Source organism: Rhinopithecus bieti, unplaced genomic scaffold, assembly GCF_001698545.2.
Source record: "Rhinopithecus bieti isolate Rb0 unplaced genomic scaffold, ASM169854v2 scaffold_22745, whole genome shotgun sequence".
Taxonomy (NCBI): domain Eukaryota; kingdom Metazoa; phylum Chordata; class Mammalia; order Primates; family Cercopithecidae; genus Rhinopithecus; species Rhinopithecus bieti.
This window is the reverse complement of record NW_016810815.1, coordinates 582,103-605,736: the sequence shown is the minus strand read 5'-3', so window position 1 is coordinate 605,736 and position 23,634 is coordinate 582,103. Positions and strand designations below refer to the sequence as shown.

Sequence of the window (23,634 nt, the reverse complement as noted above, 5' to 3'; positions counted from 1 at the left end):
TACGCCATTCTCCTGCCTCAGCCTCCCGAGTAGCTGGGACCATAAGCGCCCGCCACCTCGCCCGGCTAGTTTTTTGTATTTTTTAGTAGAGACGGGGTTTCACCATGTTAGCCAGGATGGTCTCGATCTCCTGACCTCGTGATCTGCCTGTCTCGGCCTCCCAAAGTGCTGGGATTACAGGCTTGAGCCACCGCGCCCGGCCGCTATTTTTCTACAATAAATGTGCACTCCTGCCTCCCCAGACTTAAATGAGGCCTCACGCAGAGGAAATGCTTCATGCCCTCAGCCAGAGCCCACTTGTCTTGGATTACAGGGACTTGGGCTGCCCATGACATTTCTTTCCAGACAGGGGAGCCATTCTGGCCCCACTCACCTGGGCTGCGTCCAAGGCCTCCTTTTCTTTCCTTTCCTACCACACAGATACGCACCTGCCAGACACACAGGCCAGGCCACAGCCGGGCCCCTCTGCTGCTCTGCTGCCACAGGGTCAAGAGGTTACCAAGACACCGGGGAAGAGGCAACCTTTTCTGGGTCCAAAAGCAAAGGTGGTGCTCTGAGCAGCTCCGACACATGGTCCTGACCTCCCTCCACCGGGTGGGCTGCAGTCACGGCAGAAAGGGCCCTGGGCTGGCCCTGCCTCTGCCATCCTGAATGAGCCACTTAAAGGCTCAACCTTGGCCAGGTGCGGCAGCTCAGGCCTGTAATCCCAGCACTTTGGGAGGCCAAGGTGGGAGGATCTCTTGGGTCCCGCCCCCAGCCCCATGTCCGAGTCAATCACAGGTTCCTCTTCCCAGAAGGTTTTGCCAGCATCCTCTGGCCCATACTGACCCTCAGGCTGGAGCCAGGAAGCTTCTAATTCCTCACTCAACGAATATTTCCTTAGCAAACAGCATCCTACTATCTATATCATAGCAGATTATGATGAGGCCAGTGACAGCGCCTTCCCTGCTTCAGGCACAACCACCCTGTGAAGGAGGTGTTCTCATCCCATTTGACAGATGAGTAAACTGAGGCTCTCAGTGGAGGAGCTTGCCTTGAATTAGAGACTATCAAGACTCTAGAGCCCCAACTCTGATGGTAGAGGAGGTGAGCTGGGAGGAGTCACCCACGGTGACTGAAGGGGTCTCAACAACACGACCTGGGTTACCTACCTATTGAGAAGTGGGAAGGAGGCTAGGCATGGTGGCTCATGCCTGTAATCCCAGCACTTTTGGGGAGCTGAGGCTGGAGGATCACTCGAGCCCAGGAGTTTGAGACCTGCCTGGGCAACACAGCAAAACCCCATCTCTACAAAAAATGCAAAAATTAGCCTAGAGTGATGGTGTGCACCTGTAGTCCCAGGAACTGGAGAGACTGAGGTGGAAGGATCACTTGAGCCAGGAAGGTTGAGGCTGCAGTGAGCCATGATTGAGCCACTGCACTCCAGCCTGGGCAACAGCAAGACCCAGTCTCAAAAAAAAAAAAGAAAAAGTAATAAGCCGGACATGGTGGCTCACACCTGCCTGTAATCCCAGCATTTTGGGAGGCTGAGGCGGTCAGATGACTTGAGGTCAGGAGTTTGAGACCAGCCTGGCCAACATGGTGAAACCCCATCTCTACTAAAAATACAAAAATTTAGCCGGGCATGGTGGTGCACGCCTGTAGTCCCAGCTACTCGGGAGGCTGAGGCAGTAGAATGCCTTGAACCTGGGAGGCGGAGGTTGCCGTGAGCTGAGATCGCGCCACTGCACTCCAGCCTGAGTGAAAAAGCGAGACTCTGTCTCAAAAAAGAAAAAATAATAATTAATTTTTAAAAAAGCTGGGGGGACCCTTAGAGGCCATCAGAGTAACAATGGGAAACTGAGGCCCAGAAAAGTAAAGTCACTCCCTTGAGGCCACATGGCAAGAAGGAGCAGAACCCACCCGAGCCCTCCCAGCACGTCTCACCTTGCGCCAGAGCAGCTGGGCCTGCGGCAGCCCCGTGCCCTCGATCTCATGGCGCATGCTGTTGAAGAGAGCCACGCCATACTGGTCTTCATAGAACTGGAGGAACTCTGTCAGGATCTTCCCGGTTTTTTCTGGAAGAGAAGGACAAACAGGAGTGTGAGGTCCTTAGGGATGCTGATGCATCGCGATCCTTCCCCTAGGCAGGAGTGGCTGCAAAGCCCCAAGTTCCCGCATGTGGAATTGTTTGCACAGGCTCCTCGCGCTCATCTGCGCTGCATCTCTGGCCAGAGCCCCGTGTTTCCTGTGAAAACCAACTGCCTTGGAAAGAGTGAACCTCCAGATGGGAAAGCGGGCAATGGCCACAGACAGAGAATCAAACAAATGCAAACAGAACCAAGATTCCATTTCCTCTAGTCACACTGGTGGGGACATGCACGAACAGGCCGTGTCACTCGGAGCTGGGGGTGCCCGGAATGGGGACAGCCATTTCAGAGGGTGGGTGTCCTGTTCTTGGATACTCCCACCTCTGAGAATCTACCCCATAGAACAATGCGCAGGAGGACACAAAGGCAAATGTGCACTGAGGCCATAGCGGGGAGCAGCTGAATGTGATCTCTAGGGATGACAGGTATACATCGGTTCACCCAGGACAGTAAAAAGTAAAAAGATGGAAGGAGGCAGGCATGGTGGCTCCCAGCACTTTTCAAGGCCAAAGCGGGTGGATCACTGGAGGTCAGGAGTTCAAGACCAGCCTGGCCAACATGGCGAAACCTGGTCTCTACTAAAAATACAAAAATCAGACAGGCATGGTGGCAGGCACCTATAAGACCAGCTACTCAGGAGGCTGAGGCAGGAGAATTGCTTGAACCTGGAAGTTTGGTGGAAGGTGGAGGTTTCAGTGAGTCGAGATTGCGCCCTTGCACTCCAGCCTAGGCAACAGAGCGAGACTCCATAAAAAAAAAAAAATAAATAAAATAAAACAAAATTAAATTAAATTAAATTAAATTTTAAAAAAAGATGGAGGGACCTATCTGGATAGGTGCCAACAAAAGGAAAGGGCTTGTACTCCATTAAGAAAGCAAGTGACAGAGTCACCTGTTGACTATCATCTCATTAAAAAAAAAAACCTCTTTCTGGCCAGGTGCAGTGGCTCATACCTATAATCCCAGCACTTTGGGAAACTAAGGCAGGTGGCTCGCTTGAGCCCAGGAGTTTGAGACCAGCCTGAGCAACACAGCAAGACCCCATCTCTACAAAAAATACAGAAGTTTGGTCAGGCACGGTGGTTCACACCTGTAATCCCAGCACTTTGGGAGGACAAGGTGGACAGATCACCTGAGGTCAGGAGTTCAAGACCATCCTGGCCAACATGGCGAAACCCCGTCTCTACTAAAAACAGAAAAATTAGCCAGGCATGGTGGCGGGCGCCTGTAACCCCAGCTACTCAGGAGGCTGAGGCAGGAGAATCACTTGAACCCAGGAGGCAGAGGTTGCAGTGAACCAAGATCGTACCAAAAAAATTAGCCAGGTGTAGTGGTGTGTGCCTGTAGTTCCAGCTATTCAGGAGGCTGAGGTGGGAAGGTCACTTAAGCCCAGGGAGGTCGAGGCTGAGTGAGCTATGATCGTGCCACTGCACTCCAGCCTGGGCGACAGAGCAAGACCCTGTCTCAACACACACATAACAAAACCAAAACTCCTATTTGTGCATATAGATGACTTAGGCTTGGGTGCGTGGAGGAGGTCTGGAAGGAGCATGCCAGGCTGGGAAGGCAGGACCTCTGGTGTGGGAGTGAGAAGTACAGAGTGAACTTCATTTTCTATTTATTCCCTTTTACAGCATTCGAATTATTTTACAATCATGATTCCTTTCATAATAAAAAAATAAACATTCTAAAATGAACGCCTCTACCAAGTGAACAACCTTTCTGCTTTCACTGGCTATTTGCTCCTGTCTTCTGCGCGGTTTCTGAATACAGGTGAGTGCTATGGCCTTGAGGGCAGGCCAAGGCCACATCAGGCTCAGCACCTGTGCTCCTGGGCGTCCCCATGTTCAGATGAAGGAGGAGGCCCAGAGAGCGTCTCAGACCCATGAGGGGAGAGGCTTCCTTGTCCTAAGAAGCTGCAGCTCGCGCCCCGACCGGGATTTGTGCTGGGCCGCTGTGCGGCTCCCCTCTCTGGGCCTCTGCTTCCCCCCATGCACTGAGAGGCTGGATTTAATGATGGACAAGCCCTGCCATCTGACAGTCTTGGATTCCAGGTTTTAAAGCCCTGGTCCTTTCTCAAAAGAGGAGCTGGCAGGACCCTGCCCCTCCCGTGGCCAGTCTCCAGGTACCGAGGGCACCTGGTTAGGATGACATTTCATTCCATCCTCTCTGTAGCTCTGTGAGGGAGAAACTGTTATCCCCACTTTACAGAGGAGGTAACTGAGGCCCTGGGAGGTTAAGTCACTGGCATAAGGTCACACAGCCAGTGGGTGGTGGAGCTGGGATGCAGTCCTGGGTCCCCGCCACGAGGTGGTGGCCTGGGAGGAGGGCTGAGAGGGCATGCCACACGCCATGCCTCACAGCTCATACCCAGGGTCCCAGGCACGTGACCTTCCTGCGTGTCTGCCCACATCCTGGGCCCTGCCTCGGTGATGGGGGTGGGGAGACGCCCCCCACCCCCTCTCCACAGACCCTGTCCCTCCCTGTGCTCCCGTTTCCTGGAATGAGGTCATGTCCGTCCAGATTCCAGTCTGGGGGTAGGAAGGGGAGAACGAATGAGGAATTTGGTTTGAATGCCTATTTTTCAAAAACCATAAACAACCAGAACTCTCTCGGACACCATGGGAATTGTTTTGAAAAACGATGAGGCAGAGAGGGGGCCGGTGGAAGAGAGTCACACATTAGGGCTAATAGGAAAACAGGATGGAAGCTGACAATAACATCGGTGCCATGGTGGTCGTCAGCACAGCCACCGTGCTACGGCCGGTTTTATGTTTGCGAACCCAGAGAACCTCCGTGAGAACCCCAGGGAGCCACTGCTGTTGTCTTCCTATTTCAGGGATGAAGAGTTAAGCCACACACCCCATGGGCATTCTATCAATGTGGCCGGCAGGATGGCAGGCTTGGGCCTGCAGGTCTCAGGGGTCCTTTGGCCATGGCTCCAGGCCCCCAGCCAGCCCCAGTGCACCCAGCCCACAGACAGATCCCAAAGGGCTGGAATCTGCCACCCTGGCCCTCAGGGAGCCAGGCCCTGGAGGGAGCTGCCATTGCTCTGAGGACTCGAACCCAGGTCTGCCTGACCGCAGCCCATGCTCAGCTGCACGGACAGTACAGTCCAGATATGGAGTCCAGGCAAGGAGGAGCTGGGTTCAGAAAGGCCCCTGGGCTGGGCTGGGGAGGACAAAAGAGGGCAAGACTGAGCCAGGAGAAGGCCCAGCATGTCCCATCGAGGGACAATTGAGGCCCAAGTAGGGCAGGGCTACGGACCGGAGAGGAAGCTGCAAGAAGCTCTGAGGAAGGGAGACATGCGAGTGCAGGGACCCGCTGCCTGTCAGGCTGGGAGCTGAAGGTCAAGGCTGAAGGTCAGGTCTCTGGGCCAGCGCAGTGCTGCCCACAGGCCTAGGCCTCGGGCTGAGGGGACCCTGGCAAGGGTCAGGGATCCAGGATGCAGTTCCCTCTAGGTTTGCCACGTTGGCCCCAGGTGGAGCCAGAGTTGCTCACTACCCAGGCTTGCTCTCAGAATTCAGGAGCCAAACAGGTCCGGTAGGGAGGCCGGGAACTCTGCTGTGGGGGTCTGGTCGCCTTTTGCTCACCCCTGGATCCTGAGCACCGGGCCTGGCACAAGCAGATGTCGTCAAGGGTAAGAAGAGTGGGGGGTTGGTCCAGCAGCCAAATAGTTATTAAGTCCAAACAAGAGAAGGCCGTGGGGCAGTCATCGGAGGGATACTGAGGGAGCACCATGCTGGAGGTAGGGGGACGGCATTAGCAAGGGGTTAAGGACCTTAAGGATGGCACCCAGGCAGCACCAGGAAGCCCGCCCCACTCAGAAGAAGGGTGGCAACCAAGGGAGAGCTGGAAAGGGAGGACCATGGGAAACAGGGCCACGGATAGCTTCTTGGCAGAAGCAGCCCCGAGCACATTCTTGAGAGATGTCCTCAGCCAGCACAGAAGGAACCACCACATGCTTTGTACAGAGGAAGTAACCCAGAGATGCAGAAGATGAGGACTCAGGTGCTAGGGGCCCCAGGTGTGGAAGCCAGAGGGACCCAAAGGCCAGCAGCACTCGGAGGGGACCAGCCTGGACAAAGGGCTTGCAGGAGCCTTCCTGGCTGGACCCTGCTGGAAGAGGACCCAGGTGGGCACCACAGCCCTGGCAAGGGCTCAACCAGAGGACCCAGCCTGGCCACGGCCTCACCTGCTGAGCTCTGGGCCCCACCCAGTACCCCACTTTTCCTTCTTACTCCCGGCATTGTTGCTTCAGGATTTTACAACCCAAATTCCCATGCAACGTACCGGCCTGGGTGTCTGTGAGGGTCCTGAGCCCGGGTACCCCTCTTTTCTCCATACTTGCCCAGAGCAGCTCTCCCCATTTCCTGCCACAGCCTCTGGAGACACACCACACCACGGATTTGGGGCAGATGTTGGACAGGGCCTCCAACACTCAGACTTACCACCCTGTTAGGGGAATGTGAGCCAGAGAGGGTGAGCAGCTCAGCTGAGGTCACACAGCCAGATGGAGGCAATCAGGTTCGAGCCATAGCCAGCTGCATGCCACCCTCCTGGTCCTGGCTCTAGCCACTGTCTACAGGGCCCCACGGGCCCCCTACCTCCCCTTAGAGGGCACAGAAGAAACAGGCTGTGCCCCCATCTGCAGAGGCAGGGCTGGCCCACAGGTCCTGGGTCCAGGAACTGTTAGGCTCCAGCTGGTGGTAGGATCACTCGCTTCTGCGAGCTACAGAGAGGCTGGGGTGGGGATGGTCTGAAGGTGTGTGCCAGCTTCGTCACCTTCCACATTTTCTCATCCTTTCTGCCTCCCTGCACTGACTCAGCCCCAGGTGCTGCTGGGTGAGAAGGCAGAGGATGGAGTGGGCCAGGACTCACGGAGCCTGCCCTGTGGCCCCAGGTGCCCGGCCTCCTGGTGAGGAGCTTGAAGTCAGAGCCAGAGTCCCCGCCCTGCCATATGCCAGCTCTGCAAGCGCCCGGATCTCAGAGCCTCACATTCTTCATTTGTAAATGGGCCTCCCCAAAGCCATTCCCGAGCTCTGAGGTCTGCAGGACCGGACAGCGTTGAGGTGCTCAGCTCCAGGCCTCCATAAACGTCACTGCTAATCACCACAGTGCTCAGCTGAGAACAGCAGTCATAAGAGACTGTTTGAAATGTTTATTAGCAGTATAACTTTTATAGTTTGAAACAATCCAGTAAAGATTTGTTTTCTGAAGAACCAGGACAAGAATCACAAAATAATAATGATGATGGTGGGAGGGCTTCCACAAACAAAGATCACAGACGTGGGGCAGCCGACGGGGACAGCAGGGCCCTGTGTGAGGTGGGGTCCCGCCTGACCGTGGCTGGGATCCCCTGGCGTAACCCTCAGCTTCTGCTGGCACCCAGAGCCATTGGTTGCCCCCTTTTCACCTTCTGCCAGCAGGAAGTAAGCCCATGCCCATCAGACACAGCGCCCACCTGTTCTTTGCCCCAACATACACCATTCTTCAAATGGCCCGGAGGTGAGTACAGGGAACTACACCCCCACTTTACAGCTGTATGAACCGAGGGAACACTTTACAGCTGTATGAACTACAGGGAACTACAACCCCCACTTTACAGCTGTATGAACCGAGGCTCGGAACAATTAAATGGCTCAGGAAAAGCCACCCTGTCAGTCCACAAAACCTGCTGAGGCCCCTCGCAGAGGCTGTCACAAAAGGCGCCTGCCTGTAGGGGTCCTGGTTCCCTTCTTAGCCCAAGAGGGCAGCGTGTGAATTCTGGGAGTGGAGTTGAATCCTGGTCTGTGCCCAGGGACCTCAGGGAGCCACTCTCATCCCAGGCCTCTGTCTCCACGTGGTGTCTCCATGGGTACTGGGGCTGCATCCACCTCTGAGGAAGCCACTTTTGGGGATGCAGGTCCAGGGCAAAACTCACAACATACACTTGTGGGTTTGCTGTGGAGCTGAGAATTAAGCCTTTCAGCAAGCTGGTTGAATAAGAGGGTGCTCTGGATCTTAGGGGGGCTCTGCTCCCCATATGACCGGAACCCTGTCTCCCAGGGCTGCACCCTATCGGGCTATTGAGGGTGACTGAGAAGGACCCTCTCACAAGCCAGTCCTCCTAACCCTGCCCCTGGATCCCCGGAGTTTGCCAGGGATAGGTGCCTAGCCACTGACAATTTACTGCATGGCCCACAGCCTGTTTAATCCCAACAGGTATTAGCATCCCATCTGACAGAGAAGAAAAGTGAGACTCGGGCTAAACACAGCGGCTGTCACCCAGGAAGCACTCAGTCAGTGTCATATGGCTATTTAGAAACGCAGTCGTGCAGCCGGGCGTGGTGGTGCGGGCCTGTAATCCCAGCTACTCAGGAGGCTGAGGCAGGAGAATCACTTGAATCTGAGAGGTAGAGGTTGCAGTGAGCCGAGATCGCGCCACTGCACTCCAGCCTGGGTGACAGAATGAGACTCCATCTCAAAGAGAAAAAAAAAAAAAAAAAAGAAATGCAGTTGTGTGGCAGGGCGCGGTGGCTCACACCTAGAATCCCAGCACTTTGGGAGGCCCAGGCGGGCGGATCACTTGAGGTCAGGAGTTCGAGACCAGCCTGGCCAACATGGTGAAATCCCGTCTCTACTAAAATACAAAAATTAGCCAGGCGTGGTGGCAGGTGCCTGTAATCCCAGCTACTCAGCAGACTGAGGCAGGATAATTGCTTGATCCCGGGAGGCAGGGGCTGCAGTGAGCTGAGATTGTACCATTGTACTCTAGCCTGGGAGACACAGTGAGACTCCATCCCAAAAAAAAAAAAAAAAAAAAAAAAGGAAAGAAACGCAGTTGTGAGTCGTCATCACATCTGGAATTCACTATATACTTAAAATGGCTAATATATACAAAAACTGTGTATTAGGTATCTCATAGTAAGAAAAATTAAGGATCGAGGTGACTGATCTTTTGATCTTTTGGGAATGATAGGTATGTAGAAAATACAATAAAGATCTAATTTGGATCAGTCAAAAAAAAAAAGAAAAAAGAAAGGAAGAAAAAAAGTGAGGCTCAGAGAGACACACAGCCTGGAAAGGAAAGAGGTGGGTTTTGGACCTTGTCTCCCACCAAAACCTGCACAGAGCCCCACCCCACAAAGCCTCTCTTCCCAGGGACGCCTCATGAGGACCCACAGTGCTATTTTCTTTTTTTTTTTTCTTTGAGACGGAGTCTCACTCTGTCGCCCAGGCTGGAGTACAGTGGCCGGATCTCAGCTCACTGCAAGCTCCGCCTCCCGGGTTTACGCCATTCTCCTCCCTCAGCCTCCCGAGTAGCTGGGACTACAGGTGCCCGCCACGGCGCCCAGCTAGTTTTTTGTATTTTTTAGTAGAGACGGGGTTTCACCGTGTTAGCCAGGATGGTCTCGATCTCCTGACCTCGTGATCCGCCCGTCTCGGCCTCCCGAAGTGCTGGGATTACAGGCTTAAGCCACCGCGCCCGGCCCACAGTGCTATTTTCAAAGCCCTGGTTTTCCATTCTCTTGCTGGGTTCTTGCCTGATCCCAAGAAGGAGGCAACACACGGCTTTACTATCCTCATTTTACAGATGAGGAAACTGAGGCTCAGAGGGCAAAGTGACTTTCCCGAGGCCACAGCTGGCAGGTGTCAGAGCCGGGACTGAGATGTAGGGTTTCCAGCTCCACTGGCCCCTGTCGGGTCGGAGCTGGTGGAGAATCACCAGACCCACTGGAGCTTTACTGCTTCATCCTTACTGGGCCCTAATTTTCCTACCTTTAAAATGGGAGGGTGGGTCCCTGTCAGCTCAGCTGACCAAAAATCTCAACGACAATCTAATCAGTGCTGCCCTGGCCCCAGGAACTGACTGGGATGCTGGCCTCAGCACCTCCTGCAAGCTGCTGGTGAGTCAGCTCTGACCAGCAGCTGATCACAGACCCCTTGGTCCAGACAGAAGGACTAGGGGGAGAACTAGGCACCCCACCACCTGCAAACAAGGCACCATTTCTACATGGACACACGGGCTCTGGGTTCAAGTCCCAGTTCCGCCACCTATGAGCCGTATGGCCTTGGCCAAGGCACTTCCCCTCTCTGAGCCCTTATTTTCCCCTCTGCAAAATGGCACAACAGTATCTGCCATATCTAGGTTATGACAGGACGAACAGGCTACTGAGCATGAAGCCCTTTACCCTGGCAAGAAGGGGGCACGTCACCAATGGGGGTTCCTAAGAAATGCCTCTTGTCAAGGTTCCTCTAACCCACAGTGAGGCCCTTGAAACAGGCTGAGCATGCAGCCTGGCCCACCCCGGGACCAGCGCCAACAGCAGCCAAGGCAGCCAGAACGTTAATTAATCTCTGATTTTCCAAACTGACAACGTTAAGGACCACGCTACTTCCTGTGCAGATAGTGAGGCTGGGCAAGAACTGGGGAAGCCCCAGGGTGGCCTGGAGGCTTGAGGAGCTGGGGGATAGGGTACCAGACCAACTGTGCAGATGGGGGGACTGAGGCTACAGAAGAGGGGCTTGCTGAGCTGAGAATGGAGGAAGGAGTACAGGGGCTCTCAGAAAATTGACTTAAAAAGGCGCATCCCGGAGCACCTCAAATGCCAAGCTGAGGAGTTCCTTCTTTGCCTTCTCACGACGCTCCCCAAAGCCACCATGTACCGCACCTGTGCTAAGCATTTTACTTGGACCCGTGCCCCCGAGTCTTCAGCTCAACCTCGGGCCAGGTGGTATTGGTACTGGCAGAACATTTCAGACCAGGTGACCGAGAACTGGGTTCCTCTGCCAAATCACGCTGCTGAGAAGAGGCAGAGGTAGGATCTGCACCTTGGTCCCCACCTGGTGCCTAAGCCTGAAACCCTGTTCCACATGGATGGTGGGCCCAAGAGGAAGAGGGTCATCTCCAGCTGTGACCACATCCAGCTCATGTCCACCACGGGGGCTGCACGCCGGCGCAAGCCCTGGTTTGGCCCAAGCAGAGGGCGCCGTGCCAGACCCATCCCTGGCTCATCTGGTCTCTCCAGTGGGCTTCAGGGACACACCTCACCCACGAGGCCTGGCCCAGTTTCAGGGTTTCGGGGCTGAGAGGTTTGCTGACTGAAACCAGGCAGGTAACAGCACCCTGTAGGGTGGGGCGGGCTCAAACCTGCCCGCCTGGTTCCCAGGGCATGGGGAGCAGGTCTAGCATAGGGAGGGGGGGAAGGAAGGGGGCGCCAACCCCACCCACCCCAGAGCCCAGGGACCAGCAGAGGCAGAGATGGGGCAGGGACTCCATTTTCCCAGGTCTCAGAGTTGTCCAAAGCATCACCATCTCCATCATGTGCCTGGGACAGCAGGGAGAGCCTGGGGTCCAGAAAGGTAGTGACACTCTCCTAGGGCCACACAGCACGTCCAACAGAGCTGGGTTGGTATAGGCCAGTGCCTCGCCCAGGGCCTTTCTACTCGCCCCCCACTTACTGTCACAATCAACACACAACAGCAGCAGCCACTTGTCAGCACCACCTCTATGCCCAGCACAGCACTGCACACACACACTCATTATTTCATGCACTGTCCCCACTTCCCAGAGGAGAACACTGAGGCTCAGAGAGGTTAAGCGAATTCTCCAAGGACACACAGCTTGTAAATGACATGAACTCAGGACAGGGAACCAACGTTTGGGCAAAACCATCTCACCCTGGCCTCCACGCAGCACCAGCCCATGGGTGGCCTCCATGGGAAGGGCAGACACAGGGCTCCTGCTCAGGAACTGTAATCAGGTGGGAAGCAGGGGGTGGGAGGGGTAATGACAGGCTCCATCAAGCAGCAGGAGGGGGACCAGCAGCCCATCCACGAGAAGAGCCTGAGCCAGCAGCCAGAATCCGGCAGGCCAGGGAAGGGGAGGACAGCTGAGTGTTCCCGCTCCGGTCAATTCCTGTCCAGAAGGGGGACCATACCAGAGAAGGCAAGGGATGGATTCAGGGTCCCTCCATGAGCCATCCCTGGAAGAAGGGGTGCAACGGCTGATCCCTGGGACCCCCCCTTCTGGGCCTGAGAGAAACAGGGCCTATGGGATTCCCCCCCCATCATGACCTGCCCCCTAGCATAAGCCCAACAGGGCTCCCCAGCACCCAGGGTCCAGTCAAGTGGCCACCTAGCCTGTGCCTCTAGTCACTGCCCCCCAGCCAGGCCACTCCCATCCTGTGCCTGCCGCAGCCACCAAAGTCCTCCCTGCTCCATCCTGGCTGCCTCTCATCCTTCCCACACACAGGGGCCACAGGGGAGTTGCCCAAAGCTTCCTGGCTCAGAAACCTTCCAGTGGTACAGCTCCTACTGCCTCTGGGATGGAGCTGAACTCCTCACCATGCCCGCAGGCCCCAGTCGTCTAGGGTCTTGCAGAGGCTGCTCCCCATGTCCGGAATACAGTCTTCCGCCAAGCTCACTCCTCAGCGCGCCACCGTGTGTCTTCCCCCTGGAAAGCCCCAGGCTGGGTGGGAGCCCTCCGCCTATTCCTGCAGCCCACCGCTGGTCTGCTGTTGGGTAAAGGTCTGTTCCTCCTGTGGCTCCCACAGGCAGCACCCCTGCTCCTGAGGCAAGGCCTGACACACAGTGGAAAAGGAAGGGAAGCCCACAGCAACAGGCCAGAAGTGACAATCTCAGACCAGATCCACCCCCAAAAGAGAGCCACCATGCCACTAAGCAATAAGCCCCCGGACACCCCGGAGATTCCTCACCACGGAAACAGAGGCTTACATCCGAGCAGGCCCTTGGCTGGGTCCTCGGGATGAGGAAATGTACATATACTGCGCTGTCCTTCCTTGGGGAGGTGGCTGCCACTGACATTTCTCTCCCTGCTGGCCTCGGGTGCCCTAAAGGGGCCCTTGGCTGGGTCACCCTTCCCTGAGGCCACTTTTGTTTTGTTTTGTTTTGTTTTTTAGAGATGGAGTCTGGCTCTGTTGCCCAGGCTGGACCCGAGTGGCACGATCTTGGCTCACTGCAACCTCCGCCTCCCAGGTTCAAGCAATTCTCCTGCCTCAGCCTCCCCAGTAGCTGGGATTACAGGTGTCCACCACAACACCTGGCTAATTTTTTGTATTTTTAGTAGAGATGGGGTTTCACCATGTTGGCCAGGCTGGCCTCGAACTCCTGACCTCAGGTGATCCACCTGCCTCAGCCTCCCAAAGTGCTGGGAGTGAGCTACAGGTGTGAGCTACTGTGCCTGGCCCCGAGGCCAGTTATTAACAAGGAGAAACCTCTTCCCATAGAGACAGCATTCCTCAGCACGACAAGGCCCGACAATGACAGCCATGTGACCCTGCATGAGCCAGCCCTCAGCTAGGGTCTTCCAGTGTGAGATCATTCTCGACTCTCAAAATGGCCCAAGGAAGAAGGCTCTGTCACCACGCCAGGAACAAAAAGGCACAGAACAGTTAGGGAGCCCCCCTACCCCGAAGCTAATGGGTGTCACGCTGGCTGGGGACACCTCATGACATTTGACATAGACCCGGACAACAGCTGCAGGAAGTGGTATGGGAATCACCCGCCATCAAGACAGAGGCTGGAAGGTCCAGGGCCTTGTCCCAGGTCAGCCAGCTGTCAAGCAGGGAGGCAAAATCCAAGCTGGAGTGTGAGCCCAGGCTGGCTGAACCTAGACTCCACGGGCTCTGGAAAGATCTGGAAGACGGTTGCATGAAGCACTTTCTAAAGGATCTCCCTGGGCTCTGATGGCCCCAGGGACTGTGGACTAATCTGTCACCACAGGCCTGGCACACTGAAGCCCACAAGCATGTTACACAGAATCACATCCAAGATCCGTAACTTCAGCCCCGCTCTCCTTCCCATCCCCACACCCTGGGCATCCCTCGCCTCCATCGCGCATTTCCTACCTCCACATCTTCATCCATGCTGCACCCTCTGGCTGGAACGCCCTTCCCTTCAATTCCACAGTTCACAATCTTAGCCAGACTTTCAAGGCCCTGCTCACATATCCTCTTCTTCGTCATGCTATTCTTCAGTTCCCAATTTGCATATAATTATAATCATAATTGCAACATGAGCTAATGCATGTAACAGTTAGCTCTGTGCCTCATTCATGGGCCAGCCACACACCCCTAACAGGCCACTGGACCTGGAAAGGGACCTCCAAGATCAAGTCCAAACTATCTTTAGGACAGATAGGGAAACTGAGGCTGGGGAAATGGGGAAAAGCTGCCCAGGATCCCATTTCCCTGTGAGTGTCCCAGCTCCTCTGAGACCAGCTTGGGGAGAAACAAGTGAACGGGGCTTTCACACCCAGCAAACCCAAGTGAACTGCAACCTCAGCCCCTCAGCTTCCTCCTCAATGGAGGACATCTGGCCTCCGGTCTTGGGGTCCCATGTCTAGAGTGCCCTCCTAGCGTCCACTCCTTGTGCCTGGCCAACTCCTCTTTCTCCTCCCCAGGCTCAAGTGCCACCTCCTCAGAACCCTCCCTCCAGACAAGTCCCGGCCTCCCAGGTCTCCACAGCCTCCCTGGCCTCCACTCCCAAAGCCACTGGCCTGTTCCCCGGCACTCCCCTCAGCCGTAGTTAATGCCTCATCTGAGACGCTCCCCAGACTGAGACTGCTCTCCGCTGTCTCCCCAGCACCCGGCTCCTGCTAGGCCCAGGGTGGGGCTTGATGAACAAGTGTTAGGGCACCCAGTCTCAGGCACCAAACAGGTCAGCAGGGAGGCCACGGTGGGCTGGGACACAGTCTGAGGGCACAGGCCGTCTGGGTCTCATCACCGAGGCAGGGCAGGCCCAACAGAGCCAGGATTCAGCCGGGGGTTTTCACAAGGCTGCCTTGAAAACTCTTCTCGGTTGGCAAATATTTAACCAGGGCTGGGCCACAACAGGTCTGGTGGGGAAGGGTGAGCTTTGAGGCAGGAGGGCTGGGAGGAGAGGGCGGGGCTGAGGCAGAGGCCCACAGAAATGCCCCCAAAAAAACGGGTGACCAAAAACCCGCCCAGTGGGGCTGCCCTTTCCTTTACACCTCGAGGCTGCCTGGGTGGGAGGAAGTCGATTCCCATCTTGACACAAACAGAAAGAAACAAAAGCCCTCTCATCCCCTCCTGCCCCCAACCCCGCCTGCCTGGCAGTGGCCCCAGCCCACAGCCCACAGTGTGGGCTTGTTCTGGGAGCCCAGGATGAGGCATCCTTGCCGTCTGGGAACACAGATCCTCACTGGGGAGGGCAGCCCAGGGGGTGCCAAGGCCCCCAGCAGCAGCACCACCCAGAGCAGGACCACACTCCAGGGGGTGGGCACCCAAGGCTGCTGTCCTGAGGGCCCCCCGGCCAAGGCCACACCCGAGGAGAAGGCTGATCTATGACAGTGGTTGTGTAGACACAACCCTCCTTTCCCCTCACACAGAGTCACCCATTGCTGTTGACTTTTTCTCAGCAATGTCCCTGGCCTTCATTCCTTTCTTGTCATCCTCACCACCCCCACAGGAGCCTGAGTCTTAGCCAGCCACCTGTCAAAATTGCCCCAGGCCCCAGAGGAGCATCCACATGCCTGTCCCCAGGTGCTCCTCATACCCCTTCTCTCAGCCACGTCCAGGGCCGAGGCTGGACTGGGAACCCAGGGTGCTCTGCTGTGGCTCATGCACATTGGCAGGTGCCCCCCACAAGCCTGGATCCCTGCCCTGGGCCTGTTTGAGAACCCACCACCAATGTTCCCCTCAGCGTCCAGCCTGGAGTTGGACCTTGAGATATCCAGGAAGAGGCTGTGGTTGAGCCCTTCCCCCAAGATGTCCCCAGTGTCACCACCCAGCCCTGCCCCATCAGACAGGTCACAACCACTGGGGCAGGGCTGAGGACAGGACCCAGCCCAGATCCCATGTCTTCCATCAGCCAGGACAGACAAAGACAAAACGGCAGATGTCAGGCAAGTCACCAAGGTCAGGCGAGGCTCTGAGGCTTCATCACGATGGCCACGAAAGGGTATATGTTGCCCTCATTCATTCATTCAGCAATCCTGGCCACTGGGTACTCAGGAGAGAGTACCCTAATGAGGGAGGCAGATTGTCAACAAAAACTACAATTACTGAGCCCCAACTGGGAGAAGCACAGGCGGTCACAGGAGCCCAGGAAGGCGACTGACCCAGCCTATAGGGTCACGGAGGCCTCCCAGAGGGAGGTAGCAGCTGAGACACAAAGAGTCCCTGCTAGGGGAGGGAGGACACTGGGAAAGGAGTGTGTGCCAAGCAGAAGACCTGGGAAAGGCCAAGATTCGAACATGCATGAAAGAGTTAATCCATTCTACAAATATTTATCAGCACGTCCTAGGTCAAGAATGACCCTTCGACAGTACAGTGTCAATTCTGGAACAAGATCTCAGTCCAAATCCTAACTCCACCCTTTGCTGGCTATAGGACTTTGAGCAACATGTGGCTCAATTCTCTCTGAACCTCTGTTTCCTCAGCTGTAACATGGGAGTAACAGCAACCTGGCCAGGTGTGGTGGCTCATGCCTGTAATCCCAGCACTTTGGGAGGTCACCTAAGGTCAGGAGTTTGAGACCAACCTGGCCAACATGGTGAAACCCCGTCTCTACTAAAAATACAAAAATTAGCTAGGCATGGTGGCACGTGCCTGTAATCCCAGCTACTCAGGAGGTTGAGGCAGGAGAATCGCTTGAACCTAGGAAGCGGAGGTTGTAGTGAGCTGAGATCATACCACTGCACTCCAGCCTGGGCAACAGAGCAAGACTCCATCTCAAAAAATACAACAACCAAAAAAAGCAGCAACCTGCCAGGCATGGTGGCTCATGCCTGTAATCCCAGCCCTTTGGGAGGCCAAGGTGGGCGGATCACCTGAGGTCAGGAGTTCAAGACCAACCTGACCAACACGGAGAAACCCTGTCTCTACTAAAAATACAAAATTAGCTGGGCGTGGTGGTGCATGCCTATAATCCCAGCTACTCGGGAGGCTGAGGCGGGAGAATCGCTTGAACCCTGGAGGCAGAGGTTGTGGTGAGCTGAGATCACACCATTGCACTCCAGCCTGGGCAACAAGAGCAAAACTCCGCCTCCAAAAAAAAAAAAAGAAACAAAAGAACCAGCAACCTCACGATCCCCCATCTTGCAGAGTATCATAAGGATTCAATGAAATGAATAAACCCACAGAGCCTGGGCAAATGTGGGCTGGTGTTATCAATGGCAGTGATGGAACCTCTCGAAGGAGCTCCATCTGTCCCAGCATTAGTGGCTAGGCCATGAAAGGTCAGGGTGCCCTGTGGCATCTCTCATTAGTGCTCACAGTACTTCTCTGTCCCACGTTTCACACCACGCAATGGGGACCAGAAAAGGGCGACCAGAACAGCAGCTCCCCGGTCCCTCAGCTGGCAGGTCATGAGATTAGAAGATGACATGCTAGGGGTCCAATCTTTCTGGACCCTCATCCCTCAGGTTAGTTCACCAGAAAGGGGAAGTGGAGCGAGAAATATCAATGAAGACTTCTGAAAGCCAACACCCAAAGAATTCGCACACCTGAGAACCTCGGCAGACCATGGCCCCCGTGCTCCACGACACTGGCAAGGAGGACACTCTGGCCTTGCTGCCTCTCCCTTAGCTGCTGCATCCGTCACCAGAGATGCTGGTTGGGAAAATCAAGGGCCCTGAGTCCTCGTCCAGCTCTGCCGCCAACTCATGTGTGGCCCTGGGCAAGTTCCTGGTCTCTCCAAGACTCTGCTTCTTGTAGGCAGCCTTAGGGGGTGGAGAAGTCCAAAGACCAAAAGTGCTTTGTTGTCACCAATTCCTGAACTCCATGAGGGCTTTCCTGCTGTCTTCTATTTGTACTTCCCTTTTTTTTCTCTTGTCTTATTGCATTGTCGAAGACATCCAGATTGATGCTAATGAAAATACTTCTAGGGTTTCAACATTAAGTTTCAGACTTGCTTGGTATGTGATGAAGGAAGCTGTGATGGGCTGAGTACCACACAGGGGCTGCTCGGGGGAAGGAGGGAGGACTTCATTCCTCTCCCCAAACCTTACAGTGGACAATTCCCTGGAAAACAGATGCTGGGGAAGCCCAGCCATAGCCACGCCCTAGCCAAAGGGAGCCCATTCTCAAGTCATCCACAGAAGACAGACAGGATCCCAGCAAGGGCTTTTTAACTGCCTCAGATGCCCAGAAGGAGAGGGGACTCTGGGAGGTAGGGAGTGCCTCATCACTGGAGGTGTGCAAGCAGAGGCTGGAGGGTCAAAGAGCACCCACCTCCAAGAATTGTAGTGAGCACTAAATAAGATGTGTGAGACGCACTTGTCACCCTGCCTGACTCCCAGGAAGAGCCCAGTAAATGCCAGCTTCTGTTCCAATAAGAACTAACAGCTAGTAAGTGCGAGTCACTGTGGCCCAACCCCAGTGGAAGAGGACTAAACTCGGATACACAAACCCCACACATCTCATTAGCCAAGAACCCTCTACTGCTAATATCCTTTGCCTAAGTCCAAGTCAGGTTCTTCCCAAACTGCCTCATGACCCCTCCTCACCCACCACTCACACACGTGTACGCCCACATGCATGCACTCACACGTGCATGCACACACATGCATATTCACACATGTGCATGCCCACACGTATGACTGACACACGTGCATCCACTCACACACCTATGCACGCTTACACATGTGCACACACATATGCTCACATATGTGTGGATCATGCCCGCAGCTTCTGGCTCGCAGGGTCCTCTCAGCAAGCGGGACTGGGGAGGGGGGATTCTGCCTTCTCAAAGCCAGGGAGGGAAAGAAGGGGGAGAAGAGAACAAGAAAGATTAGCCAATATGAAAACCCACTCGTGTGCTTGCTGCTGCGTCAGAGGAAACCCAATCCCAGGCTGGAATGCCAGGGACCCTTTACATGGATAGAAGGAAAGTTTATTCAAATAACAAGACTCCCTTGATCTGTGCTGTAAGCTTGGCCAGCAGCAGGTGCAGGGCTTGCCCTACCCTGAGGTTACCAGCTGCAGGTGTCCTCAGGCTCCAGAGGGGGCCAGAAGGGGAGGTGGGAGAACGGCTCCCCTCCCAGCCCTGCCAGCCTCCCATTGTCTGTCTCAGGTGCCTGCGTGAACCCATTTGTGCTCCCTGAGAGACCCTGTGCAGCCAATGGGCCCTGTGGTCTTGGTTCGCTTCCCCGGGGGAGTCCCTTGAGGGTGAGTGGGGACCGCCTCAATGTCTCCCCATCACTGGCCAGTGAAATGGGGTGGTGATGCAGGGCTAAGAGCACTGGGCCCCGAGTCTGGGTACCTGACTGCTGCTGAGTGACCCTACACAAGCCCCTCACCCTTCCTGGCTCCCTGTCTCCTCCCTGTACCGTGAAGGGACTGGACACCATGGTGCTGAGCCCTCAACACCCCAATGCCCTCCACCTGGGACATGAGACAACACTCCTTCCCCACACATTGGGAGTCCCAGAGGAGCCCACAATTAAGCTTTGATAGAACTGGCCTGAGTCCCAGCCACCAGCCCAGGGTGCTGAAAAGCACTTTCCCTAACTGTTGCCAGCTCACTCACACAGGTCAGACCCCTCTGTTAGTCATTAGCACAACTTTGCTTTAACACTTCATTGTTCCGTCCCCATTTGCCCTAGGAGGGCAGGGACCCTGTCTGTCTCACTCATAACATATGCCCAACACCTAGCACAGCACTTTGCACGTATATATTTTATCCCCTGACTGTGTGACATTAGACCGGAGCTCTGCAGTTCAGTCTCCCGGGCATGTTAAGACACCAGAGGAGGATGGCATTTTCCCAGAAAGGTTAAACTCTAGCTTGGGGACAGATACTTCCCAGCCCCCAAGGTCCATATAAACCAGGGCCTCTCCAATCCCAGTACGGCCCAAGAGGCAGGACCCTTCCTGCAAAGATGGGGCTGGGTTTGGGGCTGGGCCAGGTCAAGGTCACACATCAGTAGCAGAAAAGGTCACCACCCCGTCATGGAAACTAAGGCAGTCACCTAAGCTCAGATCCTCTGCGTGCTCTCCCTGCTTGGATCCTGTCAAATGATCCGGCACCTGCAAAGAGCTGGGAAACCAGAGCTGGCGGATCCTGCACTTCAACCCCCTGTCCCCTGTGTGCTGGGCCGGTGAAAGGCCTGGGTCTGCCAGCCACTCCCCTGGGGCACACACGTCACTCTGCTTCTGTGTCCCCATTAAGAAAAGGGAAGCCAGTGATCCCCGCCCCACAAAGGGACAGATGGAACGGCACTTTGAAAAAAAAACTACAGGCTGGGTGCGGTGGCTCATGCCTGTAATCCCAACACTTTGGGAGGCCGAGGTGGGTGGGTCACCTGAGGACAGAAGTTGGAGATCAGCCTGGCCAACATAGAGAAACCCCGTCTCTAATAAAAATACAAAATTGGCAGGATGCCGTGGCTCACATCTGTACTCCCACCACTTTGGGAGGCCGAGACAGGCAGATCACCTGAGATCAGGATTTCGAGACTAGCTTGGCCAACATGGTGAAACCCCATCTCTACTAAAAAAACAAAAATTAGCCGGGTATGGTGGTGGGTCACTGTAATCCCAGCTACTCGGGAGGCTGAGGCAGGAGAATCACTTGAACCTGGGAAGCGGAGATTGCAGTGAGCAGTGATCACGCCATTGCACTCCAGCCTGGGCGACAGAGAGAGACTCTGTCTAGAAAATAAATAAATATATATATATATACAAAATTAGCTGGGCGTGGTGGTACACGCCTATAGTCCCAGCTACTTGGGAGACTGAGGCAGGAGAATCACTAGAACCCAGGAGACAGAGGTTGCAGTGAGCCGAGACTGCGCCACTGCACTCCAGCCTGGGCAACAAGAGCAAAACTCCAAAAAAAAAAAAGAAAGAAAAGGAAGGGTAGGGAAGGGAAGGGAAAGGAAGGGAAGAGGGGGAGGGGGGAGGGGGGAGGGGAAGGGAAGGGAGGAAAGGAAGGAAAGAAAGGAAAGGAAAGAAAGAAAGAGAAAAAAAACTACCACAGTATCATGCACATGGGAGCTGCTGCCAGGCTGGCAAGAACCACAGCACCGATCTCTGGGAAGTTTTGGTTCCCTCAAAGCCCATGCTGCCTCTGCTCTGGGCCTCTGCAGAGCTGCCCTCTGCCTGTAACTCTCCTCCTGTATCCTTTGTGGCTCACCTGAGAGGTCCCCTCCCATGAGCTCGGTCAGAAGCAGGTGCAGGGCTTGCCCCACCCTCAGGTCACCAGCTGCAGGTGTCCTCAGCTGGGCCTCCCATGACTCTGCAGGTCTGGGTTGGGGCTGCTCCCTGGCTCCCAAAGATGCTCTAAGCCCCCACCTCTGCTGGTGTGCCATGCTGGGTCTGTCTTCCCCAGACAGGGGTCCCCAGGAGGGCGAGGACCATGGCCGCCTCCCCACCCAGCACCCCCAGTCCCAGCACACAGCCTGACACTGACCAGAGAAGGCTCTCAAACCATGTGAAATCAATGGATTAATCCCATTAATTGATTTAAGCTTTCCAACACAGCACTGTTTACAACAAGAAAAAATAGAGCTGGACGCCATGGCTCATGCCTGTAATCCCAGCAGTTTGGGAGGCTGAGGCAGGAGGATCACTTGAGGCCAGGAGTTTCAGACCAGTCTGGACAACAAAGTTAGAATCCATCTCTACAGAAAATTTTTTTAAAAAATTAGGCCGGGCATGGTGGCTCACGCCTGTAATCCCAGCACTTTGGGAGGCCCAGGCAGGCGGATCACGAGGTCAGGAGATCGAGATCATCCTGGCTAACACGGTGAAACTCTATCCGTAATAAAAATACAAAAAAATTAGCCGGGCGTGGTGGCAGACGCCTGTAGTCCCAGCTACTCGAGAGGCTGAGGTAGGAGAATGGTGTGAACCTGGGAGGCGGAGCTTGCGGTGAGCCGAGATCGCGCCACTGTACTCCAGCCTGGGCGACAGAGTGAGACTCCATCTCAAAAAAAAAAAAAAAATTAGCCAGGCATGGTGGCACAAGCCTGTAGTCCCAGCTACTTGGGAGGCTGAGGTGGGAGGATTGCTTGAGCCCAGGAGACTGAGGCTGCAGTTGGCCATGATGGTGCTACTGCTCTCAAGCCTGGGCAACAGAGCAAGATGCCATCTCAAAAAGAAACAAACAAAAAAAGAAAAACAGAAAAAGTCTAACTGCCTGGCAATAAGGCTTTGGCTGAGTAAGTTAAAATACAGACTATTGAGGCGTAATGGAATATTCTTTTGTTTGTTTGTTTGTTTATGAGACAGAGTCTTTAGTACAGTGGCGTGATCTTGGCTCACCGCAACCTCTGCCTCCCAGGTTCAAGCGATTCTCCTGGATCAGCCTCCCGAGTAGCTGAGATTACAGGCACGCACCACCACACCCAGCTAATTTTTGTATTTTAAGTAGAGACGGGGTTTCACCACGTTGGCCAGGCTGGTCTCCAACTCCTGACCTCAGGTGATCCGCCTGTCTCAGCCTCCCAAAATGCTGGGATTACAGGCATGAGCCACCTCGCCCAGCCATAATGGAATATTTTATATCCATTCAACAAGGAGGAGGTCCACTCCCACTATTAAGGTAGAAGAACAAATTATGTATCAGGAAGGTGCCTGAAAGTCTTTTCTGGGTGGTAGGATTATTGGTGATTTTCATTTTCTTCCCAATATCTGTATTTTCTAATTTTCTTTGACCACTAGATATTGCTTATGTAACAAGAACAATAATAATAAAGGGGGAAAAATAATAAAGAGGGAAGACTGGGGAAGCTCAAAGTTGAAAGGTCAAGCCTCCAGACCTGTGAGAACCTGACCTTTGGCAGATGTTGGCAGGTGGGAGCCACAGTGGGTCTGAGGGGGAGGTCAGAGCTCACTGCCAAGCAACCTGATCTAATACCATCTTGGCCATCAAGTTCAGGCTGCTGAGGCTCCTCCAGTAGGGAAGGAGTTCCCTGGCGGGGGACTGAACCCCAAGGACAGAAATTCTTCCTGAGTATTTGCTGTGTGCCAGGTACCAGGGGTGGCCCTGGCATAAAGCTCACAACAACCCTCTTAAAGGTAGCTGCAACCATCCCCATGCTACAGATGGGTAAGGAGAAGCAGAGAGCTGAGGTCGTCATGGAGACAGGCAAAAGGGAAGCCCTAAGCACAGCAGAATGGAGTCCTCATGCTCAGCCTCATGCAGCGCATGCCTTTGGCCACCCAAGTTCTGTGCCGGGTACCAGCATCCCATGCATATTACCCTGGGGAACTGGAGCTCTGTCTGGCCTGGAGCCCTATCTTGCTCTGTTGCCCAGGCTAGAGAGCAGTAGCATGATCCAGCTAATTGCAGCCTCAACCTCCTGGGCTCAAGCAATCCTCCCACGTCAGCCTCCCAAGTAGCTGGGACTACAGGCTTGTGCCACCATGCCTGGCTAATTGTTTTTAATTAGCAGGGACACCTCTGGACTGGAGGTCTGATGGGCCATAGGCTTTCCCAGTTGGATGGTACCCAACCACTCCTCACCACCCCAATGCCCCCACCCACGCCCAGCCTTCAGCACTCATCACGGAGAGAGACTCCTCATTTGTGG

The 23,634-nt window shown here is 54.8% G+C and overlaps 1 protein-coding gene across 1 annotated transcript in view; it reads right to left on the bottom strand.

Annotated features, from left to right (window-relative positions):
- Positions 1 to 23,634, bottom strand: part of NIBAN2 (niban apoptosis regulator 2) — a 65,335-nt gene that overhangs the window by 26,516 nt on the left and 15,185 nt on the right. Inside the window, exon 2 of the mRNA XM_017892820.1 lies at positions 1,927 to 2,057. Coding sequence (XP_017748309.1) covers positions 1,927 to 2,057 — 131 coding nt within the window. The remainder of the gene's footprint in view (positions 1 to 1,926; positions 2,058 to 23,634) is intronic.